General features: G+C 41.9%; 1 protein-coding gene across 4 annotated transcripts in view; it reads right to left on the bottom strand.

Annotated features, from left to right (window-relative positions):
• Positions 1-18795, bottom strand: part of ARHGEF26 (Rho guanine nucleotide exchange factor 26) — a 123845-nt gene that overhangs the window by 27518 nt on the left and 77532 nt on the right. For all 4 annotated transcript variants that reach the window (XM_082743312.1, XM_082743313.1, XM_082743315.1 and 1 more), the window contains 2 exons: positions 13864-13953; positions 7245-7399 (listed from right to left, as the gene is read on the bottom strand). In XM_082743312.1, coding sequence (XP_082599438.1) covers positions 7245-7399; positions 13864-13953 — 245 coding nt within the window. The remainder of the gene's footprint in view (positions 1-7244; positions 7400-13863; positions 13954-18795) is intronic.

Here is an 18795-nt window from a genome sequence, read left to right as displayed (position 1 = left end):
GATGCCCAATGCCCTCTCCCCACCCCCCATCAGGCCCATGGATCCCCGCGCTCTGAACGTGCTGAAGGACACATCTCGGCCGATGGGAACAAAAAGGCACTACCGACAAGACACTCACATGAACCACAGCCGGATAAGCAGCAACAGCCAAACAGAAGTGGGTTCTAGATCTCCCATCACTTCCGGCTTCTTTGACTTGAAGGCCACACTCCCTTCCCCGTGGTTATCCTAAAGGCAAGCCTGAGTTCTTTTACAGCATTCTTTAGGCTTCCCAAACTCCTTGTATGTTAATTAGTGTCCCATGGAAAAGATGATTTCCACGTTGTGGCTGGAACTGTCTAATCTAATCAGCTGTCAGCCTCCCCTGCTTCTCAATTACCACGTCCCACTGTGTCCAACACTAGGGGACGCATCCTAGCTGAACTGAAACAGTCATGGCTCTCCCGTTCACCTTTGTCCTATGCCAGCATTCCCAGCCTCCTGTCTAATAAGTCTTGGGACCCATGACTGAACTATGAGACATAAGAAGTCTTCAGGGAATTGTCTGGGGAAGGTTTTCCTCTGCTGATAAAAAAAAAAAAAAAAGAAATCGGGACACCTGGGTGGCTCAGTTGGTTAAGCAGCTGCCTTCGGCTCAGGTCATGATCCCAGCATCCTGGGATCGAGTCCCACATCAGGCTCCTTGCTCGGCAGGGAGTCTGCTTCTCCCTCTGCCTCTGCCTGCCATTCTGTCTGCCTGTGTTCACGCTCTCTCTCTCTCTGACAAATAAAAAAAAAAAAATTTAAAAAAAAAAGCCTCTTGAGTAAAGAGCCCCCCTGGTCAGCCTCTATTTCTAAGCCTTGCCTCCCTCCTATGTCTTTGAACAAAATCATGAGGCTTGTACCTGCAGAAGCCATCTGCGACTGTGAAGGTATCTGCCTGGGGGCAAAAAGTGGAGAGAGCACGGTACAGCTGAAGAACGGACAAGGGCTGAGTTACTTGTGACCACGGAGCCCAGACTGCCCCACTTTGCCACATGTTGCAGAGGGAAGGAACTGTCTAGAGGATCTGAACCACTGTTATTTGAGAATTGTTGCACACAGCCAAAAGCTTTCCTAAGTGATCCAACAGTGAATCTCCCAAAGAGAAATGGAGATGGAGGGTTTCCCAAGGTCACCTGACTTGCTGTGTGTGTGTGTGTGTGTGTGTGTGTGATGATTCACCAGTTTTATTACCTTAAACCCTTTAGTATGATAACACTTTTCCTTTCAGCTCAAACATTAGTTGATATGATAGGACAAAAGAAAAGCAGTACTAAAAACACTTCCTCTGTAGAGCACACTTTTGCAAACATAGTCCTAAATGTTTTTGAAATTGAGGTTATAAGGTAAAATCCCAGAGATATGATAAGCCACATGATAAACAGAGGTCCAGATTTGTTTTTGTCAAAATTAATCAAAAATTAATATCTAAGGGAGCAGAATACAAAAATCACATCCTTTAAAAATAAAGGAGAATTCATGGGTGCCTGGGTGGCTCAGTGGGTTAAGCCTCTGCCTTCAGCTCAGGTCATGATCTCAGGATCCTGGGGATCAAGCCCTGCATCGGGCTCTCTGCTCTGCAGGGAGCCTGCTTTCCCCAGCCTCTCTGCCTACTTGTGATCTCTGTCAAATAAATAAATAAAATCCATTTAGAAAATAAAATAAAGATAAAAATAAAGAAGAATTCAAAGTAATTTTAGTTTGGGAGTAGAATGAGGGGGACCTGCCCCTGGAATAATGCATTCACTCCAACTGTTTATATTTCCACAATTAGTTCAAATTTAACAGACATTTATAAATGATCATTATGGGCCTGGTCACTGGGCTACCCACTAAGTATACAAAGGTCAGCAAGACAGACGTGAACACATAATAACACAAATGTTATGGCTAGAGATAGTACAGGGTTTTATGGGACCATAAAGCAACAGAAATGAATCCACTACCAAGGACTGGATAAGAACTCCCAGTGGGTGTGACAATTCATCTAGACCTCAAGACCTCAAGAATAAAAAAGGACTTTGCCTAGAAAAGGCTTGGGTGGAGTGGATCAGTGAGGAGGGAGAGAAGTCGGGCAAAGAAAGTTGTGCCGGGTCCTGGTGGCTAGAAATGTAGTGGAGTATGTCTAAGAACAAGGGAGGACCACAGAAGGGCCATTTGCAAGAGATGGACTCAGTAGATGTGTCCTTTAAAAAGCATACTTTTACATTCCTCCGTAGAATGTCAAGTGGATGGGGGGATGGTGGCGTTCCAGTTAGATGTCTCATAGGTGAATTCAAGGTGTCTCCACAAGGGCACTGGCAATAGGAGAGGAGAGAAGCCATTACACGGGCTGCTTAAGAGATAAGTGATTGGCTGGACAGGGGAATGCGATGAGGACACGGAGCCAAAGTCATCTTCCGGGTTAATTGTGGAGCAACTGGAGACAGGGAGTGGCTTTAACAAAGGAGGAGAGACCCTGGAGAAGGAAAAGGTCTGAAGGAGAAGATATAGATAAAGGTAAACTATGAGTCCTCCAAACGGAGGTGTTGGAGTCACATGACCAAGACGACATTCCAAAATTATGTAAAATTGCATCAGTCAATGTTAAAATTAAAAAAAAAAAAAAAAAAGGTGTGTGCTACAACTGGCTTCAACTAGCCATCATTCTTAAGCACAATTTATTCATTATGTGATCATAATCTAACAGTGGTGATGGGCTGGGGGAGTGTAGGGAGTTGAACTGTGTCCTCCAAAAGTCTGCTTAAGTTCTAACCCCTGGTACCTGTCCAAGGGACCTTATTTAGAAATATGGCCTTTGCAGATGTAATCAAGTTATGGTGAGATCATCCTGGAGTAGCGCAGGCCCTAAATCCAGTAACTGGTGTCCTTATAAGGAGAGAGAGATTTCAAGACACACGGAGACACAGAGAGAAGGCCATATGAAGACAGGCAGAGAGTGGAGTTATGCTACTCCACGCCAAGGAGTCCCAGGAGCCACAAGGAGCTGGAAGAAGTGAGGCAGGATTCTCCACAGAGACTTCAGAGGGAGCAAGGCCCTGCAAATATTTTTATTTTGGACCCCTGCCTCCAAAATTGGGACACAGTCCATTCCTAATGTCTTGAGCCGTCCAGTCTGTGAGACTCTGCTATAGCAGCTGAAAAGAACTAACAGAGAAGGAACAGTAAAGGAACTTTACTTCGGAAGAAATTCGGGGGAGGGGATTCAAGCCAGAGAGAAGGCACCGAAGGAAAATAAGGCAGTGAATTACCTCACAAAATAAGGCTTTTGCGAGTCTGAACCTATTTAGGTCTTGGAGTCAGTTTTCACATTTCAAATGTGGACATAAAAGTACTTGGTCCCTGAGGCTGGACATGGGGATGGTCTGTGTACCGTAATGGATAATAATAAATAGGTTATTATTCAATACTCTAGGAATATAATGTGGCAGTCTGTTCCCCTATTACACTATTACTGTTGGTGCTGTGTCAGGTCGGACACATTTGCACACCCCCTATCATGAAGGCAGTACTCGTTGACAGTCTGGCATCACCGCGGTTCAGCGGTTCTCAAATGGCGGCAATTTGCACCCTTCACCCAGGGATATACAACAATGTCTGGGACATTTTTGGTTGTCCCAACTGAGAAGGAGAGGCTACTAACAAGTAGTGCGTAGAGACCAGGGATGCTGCTAAAACATCCTACAAAGCACAGAGCAGCCCCCCACAACAAAGAACTGTCAAGAGTCAAGAGTGCTGATGTAGGGGACACCTGGGTGGCTCAGTCTGCTAAGCATCTGCCTTTAGCTCAGGTCATGATTCCAGGGTCCTGGGATCGAGTCCCAGATCTGGCTCCCTGCTTCACAGGGAGTCTGCTTCTCCCTACCCGCCCCCCACCCTGGCTCGTGCTTTCTCTCTCAAATAAATAAAATCTTTTTTTAAAGATTTTATTTATCTATTTAACAGACAGAGATCACAAGTAGGCAGAGAGGCAGGCCAAGAGAAAGGAAGGGAAGCAGGCTCCCTGCTGAGCAGAGAGCCCAATGCAGGGCTCGATCCCAGGATCCTGAGATCATGACCTGGACCAAAGGCAGAGGCTTAACCCACAGAGCCACTCAGGTGCCCCAAATAAATAAATCTTAAAAAAAAAAAAAAAAAAAGAGCACTGAGGTGAGAACTCTGCTCTAGAAGTACCCACATAACGGGCAGTCAGAGCTTCAACTACAAAGAATTCACTTTCTCATCCAGAAGAGCCTAACAGGTCACGTATCCTTCAGAAATGTGGTCGAAGAGACTATTAATACAGTGACCCATAACCAGCCCAGGGCTAATGGAAACTTCCTCTAGTTGTCTAAAAAAAGTTGAAAACCCCTGCCCTGGAGGACAGCCCTGCAGTCACTACCAGCTCTGCAAGCCTGGCACTGACACACAGGTCACAGAGCCGAGGCGGCCACACCTACTGCCATCTATGGAGTGTGCTCAGCGTAAACCAGCTGCCAGACTGGGTCAGAGGAGGAAGAGGAACCGCTCTCCCAGGCGGTCTCCCCCAGTAGCCAGGAGCCTCCCTGAAGCTGAAACCCCTAGAAGACCCAGCAGCTAAGTCCCTTGGCTGAACCCTGGAATTACAATTAGGCAGTGGGTGGGTGGCTCGGCCCTCCAGAGTTGGCACAGGTAATTATCCTTTATCTGTACCTCGCAGCCAAGTCTAAATTATTGCCGTCTTCAAAGCTGTCGTATCTCCTTCGCTGCTGCCTCTGGCATGCAAAGCATTCGTAGTTGCCTCCTTGAAGCTACAGGGTAAATACGGCTGCGCATACTGTACATTTTTAACCGAGCCTGTTTATCAAGTCTCTGAGGTCTGCTTGTCACCGTCACCGTGAATTCAGGTCATAAACAACTTGAGCCTTCAGTGCTATTCTCCTAGAAATATGAGGAGCTCATGGCGAAGGGGAAAAAAGAAATCCCAGTTTGGTAAAGGCAAAGACAGGTACCAAGGTTGCCCTCTTCGTTGGAGCCATATGTATATATTTTTTCCTTTCACTTGCTAATAATACAAGTTCAAACATACCTGAGCAAATACATGTGGGAGAGCTGTGGAGGCAAAACCAGCCATAACGACAAAATCCGCCATGGAGGGCAAAGCACATGGCTGAGTAGAAGAGCATACACCTTAATTCTCAAGTTCCAAAAGTCTATTTACTGGGTAGTTCTACGCAAGTTTGAGAATAAAAGTTGTGCTATATTGGCTTAAATACCCTTAAGGTTTTCATGAACTCACTGAAGACATCATAATCAAAGCTACATTTATATTTAAGATCAGCTTCGTCCTGTCAACGTATATTTTATCAAGAAAATGAAAAGTTTAGTTTCAGCTTTTGGTCCACTGAGACAGAACAAATATTTCAACAGCTGGAAGATGTTAAAAGTCCAGAATAATGGCATTTGAAGAGTCATATATAATTACTTTCTCCTAAAAACAAAACATCTCAAAGAAAGCCAAAAAAACATGCTATCTCATAGGAAACCAAATAAACATAAAAATACAAAATTATAATCCCTCCCCAATTTTTATTTATCAAATTTACCTAGCTATCGGGACTACTGAAACTGTCCCAGGTAAGAGAAATAATTTCTTCCTGAAGTTATGGCAACAGTATTTTCCTAAGTATGAAAAACAGTAAGTAGCATCTTTAAGTATTTATCATAGTCGTAGTACGGCTTTTCAGGATAGACTGTACATAATTTTCATTTCAGCTGGATACCAAGCAGCAGTTGAAATAATTTATAATACAGGCAAATTAAAAGAAGCAAAAAGAAAAGCTCATACTCTGTTTCAATTTAGCTTGAATTTTCAAGCTGAAATATCAGCAACTCAGAGGTAGAATTTAAACTATCTCATGATAAACCTGCACTTTTATTTTATACATTTATAGAGGACTGTTACCAGGTTTCTCTTTCCCCTTGTCTATCTAAACTGCACCCCATGAACTACACTTACACCTATTTTATGCCAGCAGTTCAACCCACCATCATTGCCTTCCTATGTGAAAAAATACCACAGATTTATGTTGTTTCTCTAAGTTCACATTCTAGAAAAGATGGAGTATTTTTTTTATAATTTTTTTTTAAGATTTTATTTATTTATTTGACAGAGAGAGATCACAAGTAGGCAGAGAGGCAGGCAGAGAGAGAGGAGGAAGCAGGCTCCCTGCTGAGCAGAGAGCCCGATGCGGGACTCGATCCCGGGACCCCGAGATCATGACCTGAGCCGAAGGCAGTGGCTTAACCCACTGAGCCACTCAGGCGCCCTCTAAGTTCACATTCTAGAAAAGATGGAGTATTTACAAAGGACCAGTAAAAAAATACTTTGCAATCCCTCAAGACACTGAGTACACTTGATGAAGAATGTTCCCTAAAGAAAGACAGAGTTGGGGCCACTGTATGGCTCAGATGGTTAAGCATCTGCCTTCGGCTCAGGTCACGAACTCAGGGTCCTGGCATGGAGTCCTGCATCAGGCTCCCTGCTCCGTGGGGAGTCTGCTTCTCCCTCTGCCTCTGCCTGCAGCTCCCTTCCACTTGTGCTCTCTCTGTCTCTCTGTCTCAGATGAATAAATAAAATCTTTAAAAACACAGAGCTGAGGGGAGTGTGTGTGTGTGTGTGTGTGTGTGTGTGTGTGAAACACTCTCCCAGCTGACTGACTTTATCCCCTTCAGAAGGAAGTACTGGCGTACTGCTCTCATTCTCCCAGTCACAGGGAGAATTCCTAGACCAGTAGCCATTAAGAGCAGTGGGTTTCAAATTAAGTTACAAACACTCGAATTGTGTCCCAGCTTGTTCTCAACTGGAGCGACTTTGATGTGTTTTCTACAGAAATTCTATGACAGAAGAAGTGTGAAAAACGCTGATAGTGAATAATACGAGTGCTACCTCCCCAGGGATGTCATGAGAATCCAATGATAAAATGTGTAAAATGCTCAGAACTGCGGCTTGCGCACTGGAAAACCTAGACAGAGGTTGGCAGGGATGATCTCAGTCTCGACTGGGTATGAAATTTAAAGAAAATGAAACATGGATGCTACTATGATGCCACACAGGGAAACTGTAAGTCTAACATCACAAGCTTTTAAAGGATAATCAACCCTAAAGGACAATTGAATTACAGAGCTTTAAAACCAGACGTACGGCCAGCAACATCACAAAATGGCTTACCACGTACGGCCAGCAACATCACAAAATGGCTTACCTTTTCTTCTTGGTGATAATGAGCACATCGTTAAAGAGAAAGAAGTAGACTTGCTGTTTAGATGTCCTTCTTGAGAAAAGCACGGTGTCTTCTACATAGGCTGTCAACTCACCTCTTTTGACCAACCACCGGGAAGAAGAGACTAAAGGAAAAGGCTACAGAAGGAGAAAAACTCAGTGTATGAAGCCAAATGAAAGTCCTTTTAAGATTATTGAAGGGGAAGTTAAACTCCCATCTAAACAAACAATACATATCCTGGTATACATCATTACTTTATAAGTATATAACAGTGAAATATAATTAGAGATGTACAGTATATTCTCCAAGAGAAAATGAAAGAAGAACAATTATTTCCCAATAGAAAAAACTATTAACTTGCTTATAAGACAACTAAAACTCAATGAGAAAATATTATTGGGTCAGCCCAAAATTATTACCCTTCTGTAACTCTCAAAAGATGGACAGGGAGTCACTTAAAATGGAAAAGCATCAAAAGGAAATCTATCAGTACCAAACTGCTGCTATTTTAAATATCACAGAACAGAACCTGATAACTATAGTTACAAAAAACAAAAAAGTCTACATTCACTTTATCAACTAAAAGGATTTTATTCAACAGGAAAAACCCTACAAACTATGTTTTGTCTACTGATATTTACTTAGTCATAGTCTGGAGAACACCTGTTCTTAAGTTTATAGTAGTTTTCCTCATAGAAATTCATCTCTGACAGCATCAGGCCACTTTCTCATTATGCAAACTATGTTCTTTCAAAATAATCCATCTTCATCTCATAGAAAAGCCTGTATTCAAGGAATTACATACTGCTTTTTCTTTATTCAGTGCCCAGTTTCCAACTGAAAACCTCTCAAAACTACAGAATAATCCTTATCCTTGAGTTCTTTTTTTTTTTTTTTAAGTTATGAGAAATGCTTACTGTCAAAAATCTGATTTTGAAAACTGTACCCAGAGAATAAGCAAAAGGTCTTGGACACATACACAGCTGTAATAGTTCCAAAGGCCATCCTTTTCAGGGAACAGTGATTTAAAAATAGCTAGAGGAAACTGAGGGTATAGAGAAGAAATAAGAAAGCTAAGAAAGGATTTCATACACGAACACACACAGACAAACACACACACACACGTTCATATATGTATTTTTTTAATTTTATAAAGGGACCTTTGTAAGGAGGTTGCTCATCAGTTACAGACTATTTTCCTGAAGGTTTAGAAAGGAAGATGAAAGATTATGGTTGACCTCAAACTTTCGAAGTTGGCTATTAAGGGAGTTCATGGAGTTTCCAGCCCCCAAATCGCAAATCAAACAATTATCCAACTGGGATGGCTGAGACTTAAAAGGCGATAACAGACAGATGCTTAGACAACTCGGGAGGACCCTACCATCCCACCCCAGAGGTCACCACAAGGGATCACGTGTCGGGTTTGGTCCCATGAAAGGGATGCAGTTGTGGAGAACACAGAGCTAACTTGCTAGCGCGTGTAAGCCTACAGGATACACTGAGGGCGTTCTTCGGCTAAGGTCCAGTGTATACACCACCCGAGAGCGGTTCTTGGTTCAGGAAACAAGGGAAGTATATCTTTCATTCAATATAGTTTTAAAAACAGATTGATTTTTATGGACTCCTCACATTCCATGAGGCAAAAATTAAGATCTAAAATCAGCAGCAGTTTTCAAGATGTCAATGCTTTTTTGAAAGCAAAAATCTGGCATTATAAGTGTTGTTTGTTTCCAAATTTACTATTAGGAGATTAAACTCATTTCAATAGTTTTGGGGTGTTTTTGTTTTTAAAGAAGAAACTACTAAAATGACCAAAGAAGAGAATCCAGACAGTCCACGGTAGAATAAATGAATGCCCCTAGTTAAGAAACTCTGACTAGAACTAACACTAGAAAAGAAATACATGAACAAAAATATTTCTTTAAAAATCCTGAAATAATTTCTATGGAGAAAAGACTTTTCATTCTTTGTGGTTTTAAGCAGCATCTTAGAAAACTAGCTTCTGCATAAAATTTAACAATTTTATAGGCCAGCAATACAAAGAAGAGTTGCTGATGAATAACTTTTTAATCAATATAAAATTAATCATTTAAGCATTTTAAAGATTTATTTATTTATTTATTTATTTGACAGAGAGAGAGATCTTACAAGTAGGCAGAGCAGCAGGCAGAGATAGAGGGGGAAGCAGGCTCCCCACTGAGCAGAAAGCCCGATGCAGGGCTCGATCCCAGGAACCTAAGATCATGACCTGAGCCAAAAGGCAGAGGTTTAACCCACTGAGCCATCCAGGCGCCTCCATTTAAGCATTTTAAAGTGTACATGTAATTCGGTAACTTTTAGCACATTCACAATGCAATGCAATAATCATCACCACCTAATTTCAGAACATTCTCATTACTTGAATGGTAAGTAATCAGAGAGGGAGAAAAACCAAGAGAGAATTTTTAACTATAGGAAATAAACTGAGGGTTACTGTTGGAGGGATGGGGTAACAGGGCGATGGAAATTAAGAAGGGCACGTGATGTGATGAGCACCAGCCAAGGAATTACTGAACTCCTCATCTGAAACTAGTGATGTACTATATGTAGGCTAATTGAATTTAAATAAACAAATAAATAAATAAACCCCTATATGCAGTAAGCGGTCACTCTCCATACTGCCTCTCTCTCCTACCCAGGCCCTGGGAGCCAGTAATCTACCTTCCAAATTTGCCTATTCCGGACAGTCCATATCAACAGAATTATTGAATACAGGACCTTCAATGGTGGCATGTATCAGAACTTTAATCCTTTTTTATGGCTAAACACTACTTTACTTTATGAATGTAGCACATTTTATTCATCAGTTCACCTATTTTCTTGACGGACATTGGGGTCAATTCCACTTTTTCGGCTATTATGAATAATGCTGCCATGAACATTCACATAAAACATTTCATTTGAATGACTGTCATCAGTCCTCCTGAGTATTTACCTAGCAGTGGAATTGCTGGGTCATATGAGAACTCCTACTTTAACTTTTTGAGAAGCCACCAAACTGTCTTCTGTAATGCACAGACTTTTTAATACCTCAGACTTCTGCATTTGTCCACTATATCTTGGACTTCTAGTTATAAGCCAAGTCCCCAAATAATGACCAGGAAACCTATCCACCCGACTCCATTGCACTTAATTTATGTTTCATGGTCTAGCCCGGCATCCTCAACTTCCCCATGTGCTTATTCATAAGGCCAAACTTTCCATTACCAGACAAAAAAATATTCCTCCCCAACTCTGAGGAGGCAACTTTTAGAGAAAGCTGGGGTCTAGAGGAAAAAATACTCGGATCTGAGGTACAAACTGGTGTCTGATCTTAACTGGTGACCAAGTTTTTCTCCAGAGCCCTCATTTCCTTCCTACTGCCAGGGTTCTTGGATGGAAAGTCTAATCTGTTTAAACAGTTTCACATCTTATTCACTCTTCATCCCTCTGCAACATGCCTACCAGGCCTATGAAACTATTCTTTCTTTTTTAATGTTAAGTTAGTCACCATACAGTACATCATTAGTTTTTGATGTAGTGTTCCATGATTCATTGTTTGCATATAACACCCAGTGTTTTATGCAATAGGTACCCTTCCTTAATACCCATCACTGGGCTCACCCATCGCCCCCAACTCCCCTCCCTTCTAAAATCTCCCACTTGTTTCCCAGAGTCCATACTATGAAACTATTCTGACAAAGAATCTGAATATTTACCTCTTGCTTACTGTCAATCAGATCTGTCCCAAGTCCTTTATATAATGAATTTAATCCTCACAATAACTCCCTAAGGGAAAGTAACTATCATCAGTCCCATTTTAAGGTTCAGAAAACTGAGACATAAAGTAATGCCCAAACTCACAGAGCTAGTAGCTGCTGGAGTTATTTTCTAATTTGCAATTTCCTAATTTTTTTTTCCCCTTAACTTTTTCTTATCTCTCTGAGCTTATACACTGAAGATACTTCTTGTCTATATGTGAGTTGCAAATATTTTTCCAGTTTGCTATTTCTCTCTCTATTTTTTTAAGTCTTATTTTTCTCTTCTATAGAAAAATTTTTAAATTTTTTTTCATATATATGAACTTACCAATTTTTTTAATGACTTCTGGATTTGGAATAAGTTCAAAAGGCCTTTCCCATGTTGCTGAAGTGTCGCTTCCCTGCTTAGAACTTTTCAGTGGCTCCCAGATGACCTTGCTCAGCTGTTCCTCTTGGCACATAAGGCCCCCCAACGTGAGCTGCTGTTTACTGCTTGACTCTGCCTTCTCCCCCTGCACCCCATGCCTACCCACACTGGATGCATACAACTGCTGGGCTAAAGCAGCTGAAGCTATGCCCTGTGCATTTGTTCCTTCTTTTTACTTCTATAAGACCCTTCCTAACTCACCTTTCAAGATTCAGCTCAAAGGTACCTCTGGTATGAAGCCTTGCCTGACTGCGACTAGCTCCCCACGTGGCCCAGTATGTCTCATGGGTAGGGCTGACCACCCCTTCCCATTGAGAGTGTTCTCCCCCCCCCCAAAAAAAATGTGCGGGGAGGAATCAAACCATAAAATTCACTCTTAACTATAGAGAACAAACTGAGGGTTGCTGGAGGGGAGGTGGGTGGGGGGAGGGTCTAGATGGGGGATGGGCATTAAGGAGGGCCCTTGTTATGATGAGCACTGGGTGGTGTATGTAAGTGATGAATCACTGAATTCTAGAACAAATTTTTTTAAAGAAAGGAGAGAGGTTCTCAATTGTCTTCCATCCACAGTGACAGCAGCAGACGATGCAGACTCCTGTGTACTTCAGGGGTCTTCTAGTAGACGGTTAAGTTTCCTGAAGACAGGGATCAGGTTTTGGTTTTCTGGCTGCCTATCACAGAGAAAGTGCTCACAAAATTTGTTGAAGCAACACATGTGCTTGGACAAATCATTTGACTTCTTCAAACAGCTATAGCTTCTCCTCTTTAAAATGAATGGAATAAAAATGTCCACTGTTGCCCATAAAGTGCTATGGAAATAAGATCCTCAGATTTTACGTATTCCTAAGTAGTCTGAATTAAGGGTCTTATTGTAAATCTAAACACAGAATATCTTCCTTTAGGCTTGCAAATATTTTAATCATTGAACCAAAAGAAAACAAAAAACCCAAAATTCATGAACTCAATTGATGTTAACCATATATTTTTAAGGATCCGTGGGGTAAGCATTTTTCAATTATAAATTAATTTGGGGCTCTAGAGAAACAGAGCTTACCGATATCTCAAGCCAACAGATTTTCAGTAAAGAAAAATGATCAGGGAAGGGATTTATCATCTTTAAAAATCAAAATGGTTAGGAATTTATAATCTTCAGAAAGGATGAGATAAAGCTTTTGATGTCTAGGTATATTTTCTAAAATACTTAGAAACAAATTACCGAGAAGGACAAGTTTCTCTTTGAGGGAGGGAGGAAAGATGGGTTTGGAAATGGCTATACATTTCTGTAGAAGGCCATGATGACAAACTGCATATGTGCATTTGTTTTTCACAAGTACACATCATCTTCCGTTCTAAGAATTATGTGTCATGTTCCTGCCTCTCAACCATTGTAGTCAGGATGTTCTGGTGAGAGTTTACACTGATCTTCAAGTCAAGACACAGGCCCCTCCGCCTGATTCCATCACCACTAGCCCAGTGATCCCTTTAACAATTAAGTATTCTCTGGGCTTTATATTCCTCATTTATAAAATAAAAGCATACAGCTCTACTGAACCAGTGGTCCTCCAGCCATAACAGCAAGGCAGAGAATCTCCTTTCCGCACAAGACCATGAAATGCTGATCCCTTTCACAGATACCTACCACGCAATTTAGGAGCACTTTTACTATGAAAAAATACGACTAGTCACTTTAAGTTGCTTAATTAAAGTTACAAGTTACAAATACAACAGAATCACAATCGTGTGATCCCGCATCCATGCAGAACTCAGTTGTGAGCCAACAAAGGACTATGACCCAGATTTGCCATTAACAGTCATTTTCTTCTTTACAAATCCTGTCATCCACTCCTAAACAGTATCGACAAGCAGGGAGAGGCAGCACATACCCAAAAAAGAATTATGGAAGAAAAACTAATTTGAAAAGAACACTCCACTAACAATCTTTTTCTTTTCTTTTCTTTTCAGAATGGAAGAGGAGTGTCTTTACCTAATTGAGGAGAACACGCGCTACAATTTATGGATTTTGTTTGTTTTGCAGGACACTTTGAGAATAGTCATGACATCACTATCCATTCTAAAATTCTTTTTTTTTTTTTTTCTTTTGAACTACCCTTTTTCCTAAATTTAGGGAGGCAGCGTGAGGAAATGTGCTAGTTAGATAAACCTAACCTTGTGGCCTGGAGAAAGGCAACTTTATCTGGTTACCATAAGCAGGAGCAGAGCTGCCTGGAGCTTCTATGATGCCCTCAGCCGGCGCAGTTCATCTCCGGTCAATTTATGGCCCTTCTTTGAAAAGCAAATTCCTATGCACTTTGTTGCCCTTAACTATCTGTCTCTATTTACATAAGATTTAAGCAAGAGCAGCAATAAATCTGTTTATGAAGAAACACGAGAATACCTTAATTTTAAATTCCAGCTGGGAGTTAATGGTGTACATCATTTCAGTCCTTTCCATCTTCCGAGCTCCTTCATTGCACAGTCGAACCAGCTGAGAACAAAGAAGAAGAAGGACGGTTAAGAGGTCAAGGAGAGAAACCTCCATCTCAAATGCAGATCTCTCGCAGGAAATAAGCTGCACTTGGGAAGCTCCAGAGACTCACTTCGAACAGTTAAAGAACTCACATTCTTACACAGTGAAGACATTGTACCCAGTTATAGATGGTGTCATTAAGATGTGAAGACAGAGGGGGAAAAAAAGTCCTGAGAAGTCTCCAGGACACATGTGCTCTGAGGGCTCTCCCACAGTCTGGTCTCTGACCTTCTGGCTCCTTTCCTTTGTCCTCCTCCTCTCCTTCCCCAGGGAAACCTCAGCCAGCCTCAGGGCAAGCTTTTCCTCTCTCCCCACTTCCAAATCAGACTATCAATTGCAAAGGCAAATTTTAAGCAGAGTCCTACCTGCAAAGCATGTGAACAATACACAGGGTGCCAAAAGAGGGAAGGCTCTGGGTAGAACCCAAGGATCGATGATTTTTCAAGGATGGCCAAGCTAAGGGAAATTCAGTTTAACTAGAACTACTGAACTACCTAGGAACTGAATGTATTCCAAGACGTTTAATGGGGGCCTGTAATTTATAATAAAAAATTCATTTGGTCTTGGTTTTTAGTTCCCAGCACACAGTCCCTTCAGCCCTTGTAACTTCCTATATAAGAGCCAGGGGGGCATCTTTAGTTATAATATGTAGTTCTGTTCCCAGTTCCTGAAAGCTCCAAGGCCATAATGCTGAAATGAGTGTCTTCCTATTCCTAACAAGCCCCTTTCAACCACATCTGAATTTACCTTAGTGAGGTAGCTTGTGAAACCCCCTAAGGATAAGGCTGGTTGTCAGGGGAGCCAACCAAGTGATTACAGAGAGGGTTGTAACTTTCAGCCCCACCAGACCCTCCCCAACCAGACTTTTGGGGACGGGAGTAGGCTGGCGATTGGCTTGACCACTAATCGTCAATGATGGAATCAATCATGCCTACAGAATGAAACCTCCATTAAAAATTCCCAGACTGTGAATTTCAGAGAGCTTCCAAGTTGGTGCACAAGAACACATCTGTGTGCTGGGGGGGCTGGTGAACCTCACACTCCATGGAGACAGAAGCTCTGGGCTCGAGACCCTTTCAGACCTGGTCCTGGCGTTGGTCTGGGCACAGTGAACACCAAGAGCAAAGGGCTGATCATGGTAAAGTGATTCTGTGCCTGAGAAAGGAAAAGAGCCTGACACAAGGAAGATGGCACAAGATGAAGGGACAGAGGCCAGGGTCAAAGCACACAAGTTCTTAACGCATCTGGACTGCATTCCGAGTGCAAAGAAAAGCGTTACTCACAGGCTTTCAGCAGGGGAGAGAGAGGATGTAATTTATGCTACAATCACAGGCTTTCCCCAATGTGTTTGTTCAATTCCCTACTGATGGACACTTAAATGATTTCCAATTGCTTAACAGATTTCTAGATTTGGGGGGTACCCCTATCTTCAGTTACAGCTTATATTTCAGTCTGAACCTGGAGGCCACCGATGCAAGGATGGATGGCTACACCCAGTCACAAACAAGGGCCAAAAACACCCAGCGTAAGATTAGGGGCAATCTGAAACTGCAGTATGCTGAAAGGATTAAGTATGCTGAAAGGAAATCTAACCAGGCGGCCAAGGCTCCAGACATTTTCACAAATTCTCTTGAGGAATATGTTCACAGCTCCCGTATCTATGTTCTTGAATTTGGTCTGTCCCCTGGGTTCTACCACCAACTACCAACTTCCTATATGGCCCACAGGCAGCTCGAACTCTAAAATGAGAATGACCAAACCTACACACCCCCTTCATCACCCCCTCCCTGTGGTCCCGTGTCCTCTAGGCCAGTGACTAGTTCTAGCATCATCCACCTTCCCAGTCCGAAACCCTGGCCCTCACTGTTCTCAGTCGCCTCCTTCTCCTTTGTCCTCTGTAACATTTCCCTCCCTTTGCCTTGTGCCCAGAACTCGGGCCCAAACCCCCTCTTCCCTGGATTACTGGCCTACAAATTCTCTGTCACCCATTGCTCCTACCTTACCCTTACACATCCTGATGATAACACTATCAGTCCTTGTAAGTTCAAATCTGATCATGAAATGCCTGGGCTATAAAATCCCTAGTAGGCTCCCCTGAGCTTTCAGAATTAGGTCTTAGCAACACCATGATCTGGCAACTGCTCTTATCCTGGACCTCAGCCCTACAAAATTTCTGGTCAAAGCACCACATTCCATCTTGCCTTTGCCCTTTTGCATGTGTGATTCCCACTGCCCGAACACCCTTCAGTCCACTCTGTCCAACCGACTCCTTCTTATCTAGATTTATAACCCCCCACCTATCTCTCAGGACTTATCTGGGACAGTTTCTCTCTAAAGAGAATGGAGATTGTGAGATTTCCATATTTGTCAGCCTAGTGCCCACAGCCCAGCACCTAAAAACACAAGGAACACTCAGCAAATGTTTCTGTGTAAACAGCCTTCAGAGACAGTTTCTAAGTCACTTTAAAAAAAGGGGGGTGGAGTCAGGGTAGAGGAGCAGTTGCTTTATAATTATCCTATTTTAAAATGAGAAGGGAAAATGGCATTAAGTTTGGGTTATCATCACACTTCCTAAACTTCCAAATATTGATTCCATCAGCAAAAGTCCATGGAGTCAGCCACCACAACAGAAGACAAGGTTTCAGAGAGCATATTAAAAACAAGAAAATTCCCCAAATGTCTTAAGTAATCGTCTCATCAGTGGAGCCCATTTTAATGACTATTTCAAAGGGACAAGAACTCGTTTGCAAATGTGTGCTCTGGTGTTTTTATTAAAATCAGGCTCAGCATATTAAAATAATGCCTTCCTTCAGCAGCTGTCAAAGCTTTATTAAATTCAACTCGCTAACTTTTTTTAAGCCAAATTTATTTTTTAAAAAAAGCTCAAACTTTCTAACAAAGAAATATAAATTTAAAATATTTTCAATCTATTGCATTCACAAAGATTTTTTTTAAGAGTTTATTTATTTGAAAGACAAAGATTACAAGGAGGGTGGGGAAAACAGGCTCCCTGCTAAGCAGAGAGCCCAAGACCCGCTCTGAAAGCAGAGGATTTAACCCACTGAGCCACTCAGACACCCCACATTCACAAAGATTAAATGAATATTTGATGCTGAGAAGTGTGCAGAAAGACAGACATTTACATATCTTTTGGTGGCCATGGACTTGGGAGCAACCTTTCTTGAAGGTACTTGGGGGCCTTTAAAAATACCTAAATTTTGTCCCAACAAACCCACTTCTAGAAACTGGTCTTTAGAAATAATGAGATAAGCACAATCATTTATGTAAGACAATGTTCCAGGCAGTGCTAGTAGAATAGTAAGTGAAATGGGTACCATAAGAATCAATTTTTCTGGGTACATTTATACCATATATTGGTATTGGATTAGACATCCCATTGGAAGTATATGTAGTAGAATGACAGCAGTCATTACTCTTTTTTTTTTTTAATATTTTATTTATTTATTTGACAGAGAGAGATCACAAGTACGCAGAGAGGCAGGCAGAGAGAGAGGAGGAAGCAGGCTCCCTGCTGAGCAGAGAGCCCGATGCGGGACTCGATCCCAGAACCCTGAGATCATGACCTGAGCCGAAGGCAGCGGCTTAACCCACTGAGCCACCCAGGCGCCCCTCTCTTATTTTTTTTAAGATTTTATTTATTTATTTGAGAGACAGATAGCAAGAGAGAGAATGGGGCTGTGGGGGGGGAAGGGGGGAGGTGTGGAGAGGGAGAGGGAGAAGCAGACTCCCCACTGAGCAGGGAGGCCAATGTCAGGCTCCATCCCAGGACTGTGGGATCAGAACCTGAACGAAAGGCAAATGCTTAATCAAATAAGTCACCCAAGTGACCCAACAGTCATTACTTTTGACAAAAGTACTAATATATTTTATTTTCTCTTACCTAAATTTTCCAAGTTTTCTATAATGTACACTTACTAGTTTATTTTCAGAGTATACCTTTGTAAACCTTAAAGTAGTACTTAGAGTGAAAATAGAAACCTTGTGAATCTTTCCCTTCCACACAGTTCAAAGTTCGATGTGTATGATTCTGGGACGATTTCTATACACTGGTAACTATACACCGCTAACATACATACAAGCATCAACACACTTGATTATCTAGATGTCATTACACCATCTGTATGGCTCTGCAACTTAATGTTCTTCGCGTAACGATATAGCTTAGGGATCTTTCCAGGGAAACAGATATGTATACCTACCTTTCTGCAAATGGTAGAACCAGTAAGCTACAGAAGAAGATTAAAGAGAAGTGGCTATTTCACTACCGGGAGAAAAGCTTATACCTTAACAGATCTCCAAACAGAAGTATCATCTTTATGAGGAGAGAATGAAAGCAGTTAGTCCCTTCAGGAGACTAAATGCAAGAAGAGGGCAGGAAAGACTTCCCTGGCACAAGAAACCCACCCTCCAACCTCCCACTCCTTGAACCTCAGACACCACTCCGCACCAGCTGAACTTGAGATTTCCGGGCAATCGCCCACCCCGTAGCTCCACCCCAGCATGTGAACAGAAAATCGGGAAGTAAACACATTTTTATTTAACAGAAATATCTTTCTTGTTTTTGATTTGTTCAATGAGGCCACTAAGTCTTTCTAAGGCCCCAAATTCAGTAAGCACTTACACTCACTTCAGCAACGTGTACGAGGAATTTCAGTGACATACTATTCATACTACACAAATAAATTTCATTAGTATTTTAATTGCCAGAAAAGATATTACTCATTTTTTCCAAGAATGAGTAACTATGTAGAGACACTTGCCCAAGGGCCTTAGGTAGTC

The sequence above is a fragment of the Mustela nivalis genome (assembly GCF_964662115.1).
Source record: "Mustela nivalis genome assembly, chromosome: 1".
In the NCBI taxonomy this organism is placed as follows: domain Eukaryota; kingdom Metazoa; phylum Chordata; class Mammalia; order Carnivora; family Mustelidae; genus Mustela; species Mustela nivalis.
The sequence above is the reverse complement of the archived record's forward strand: the minus strand, read 5'-3'. Positions and strand labels throughout refer to the sequence as shown.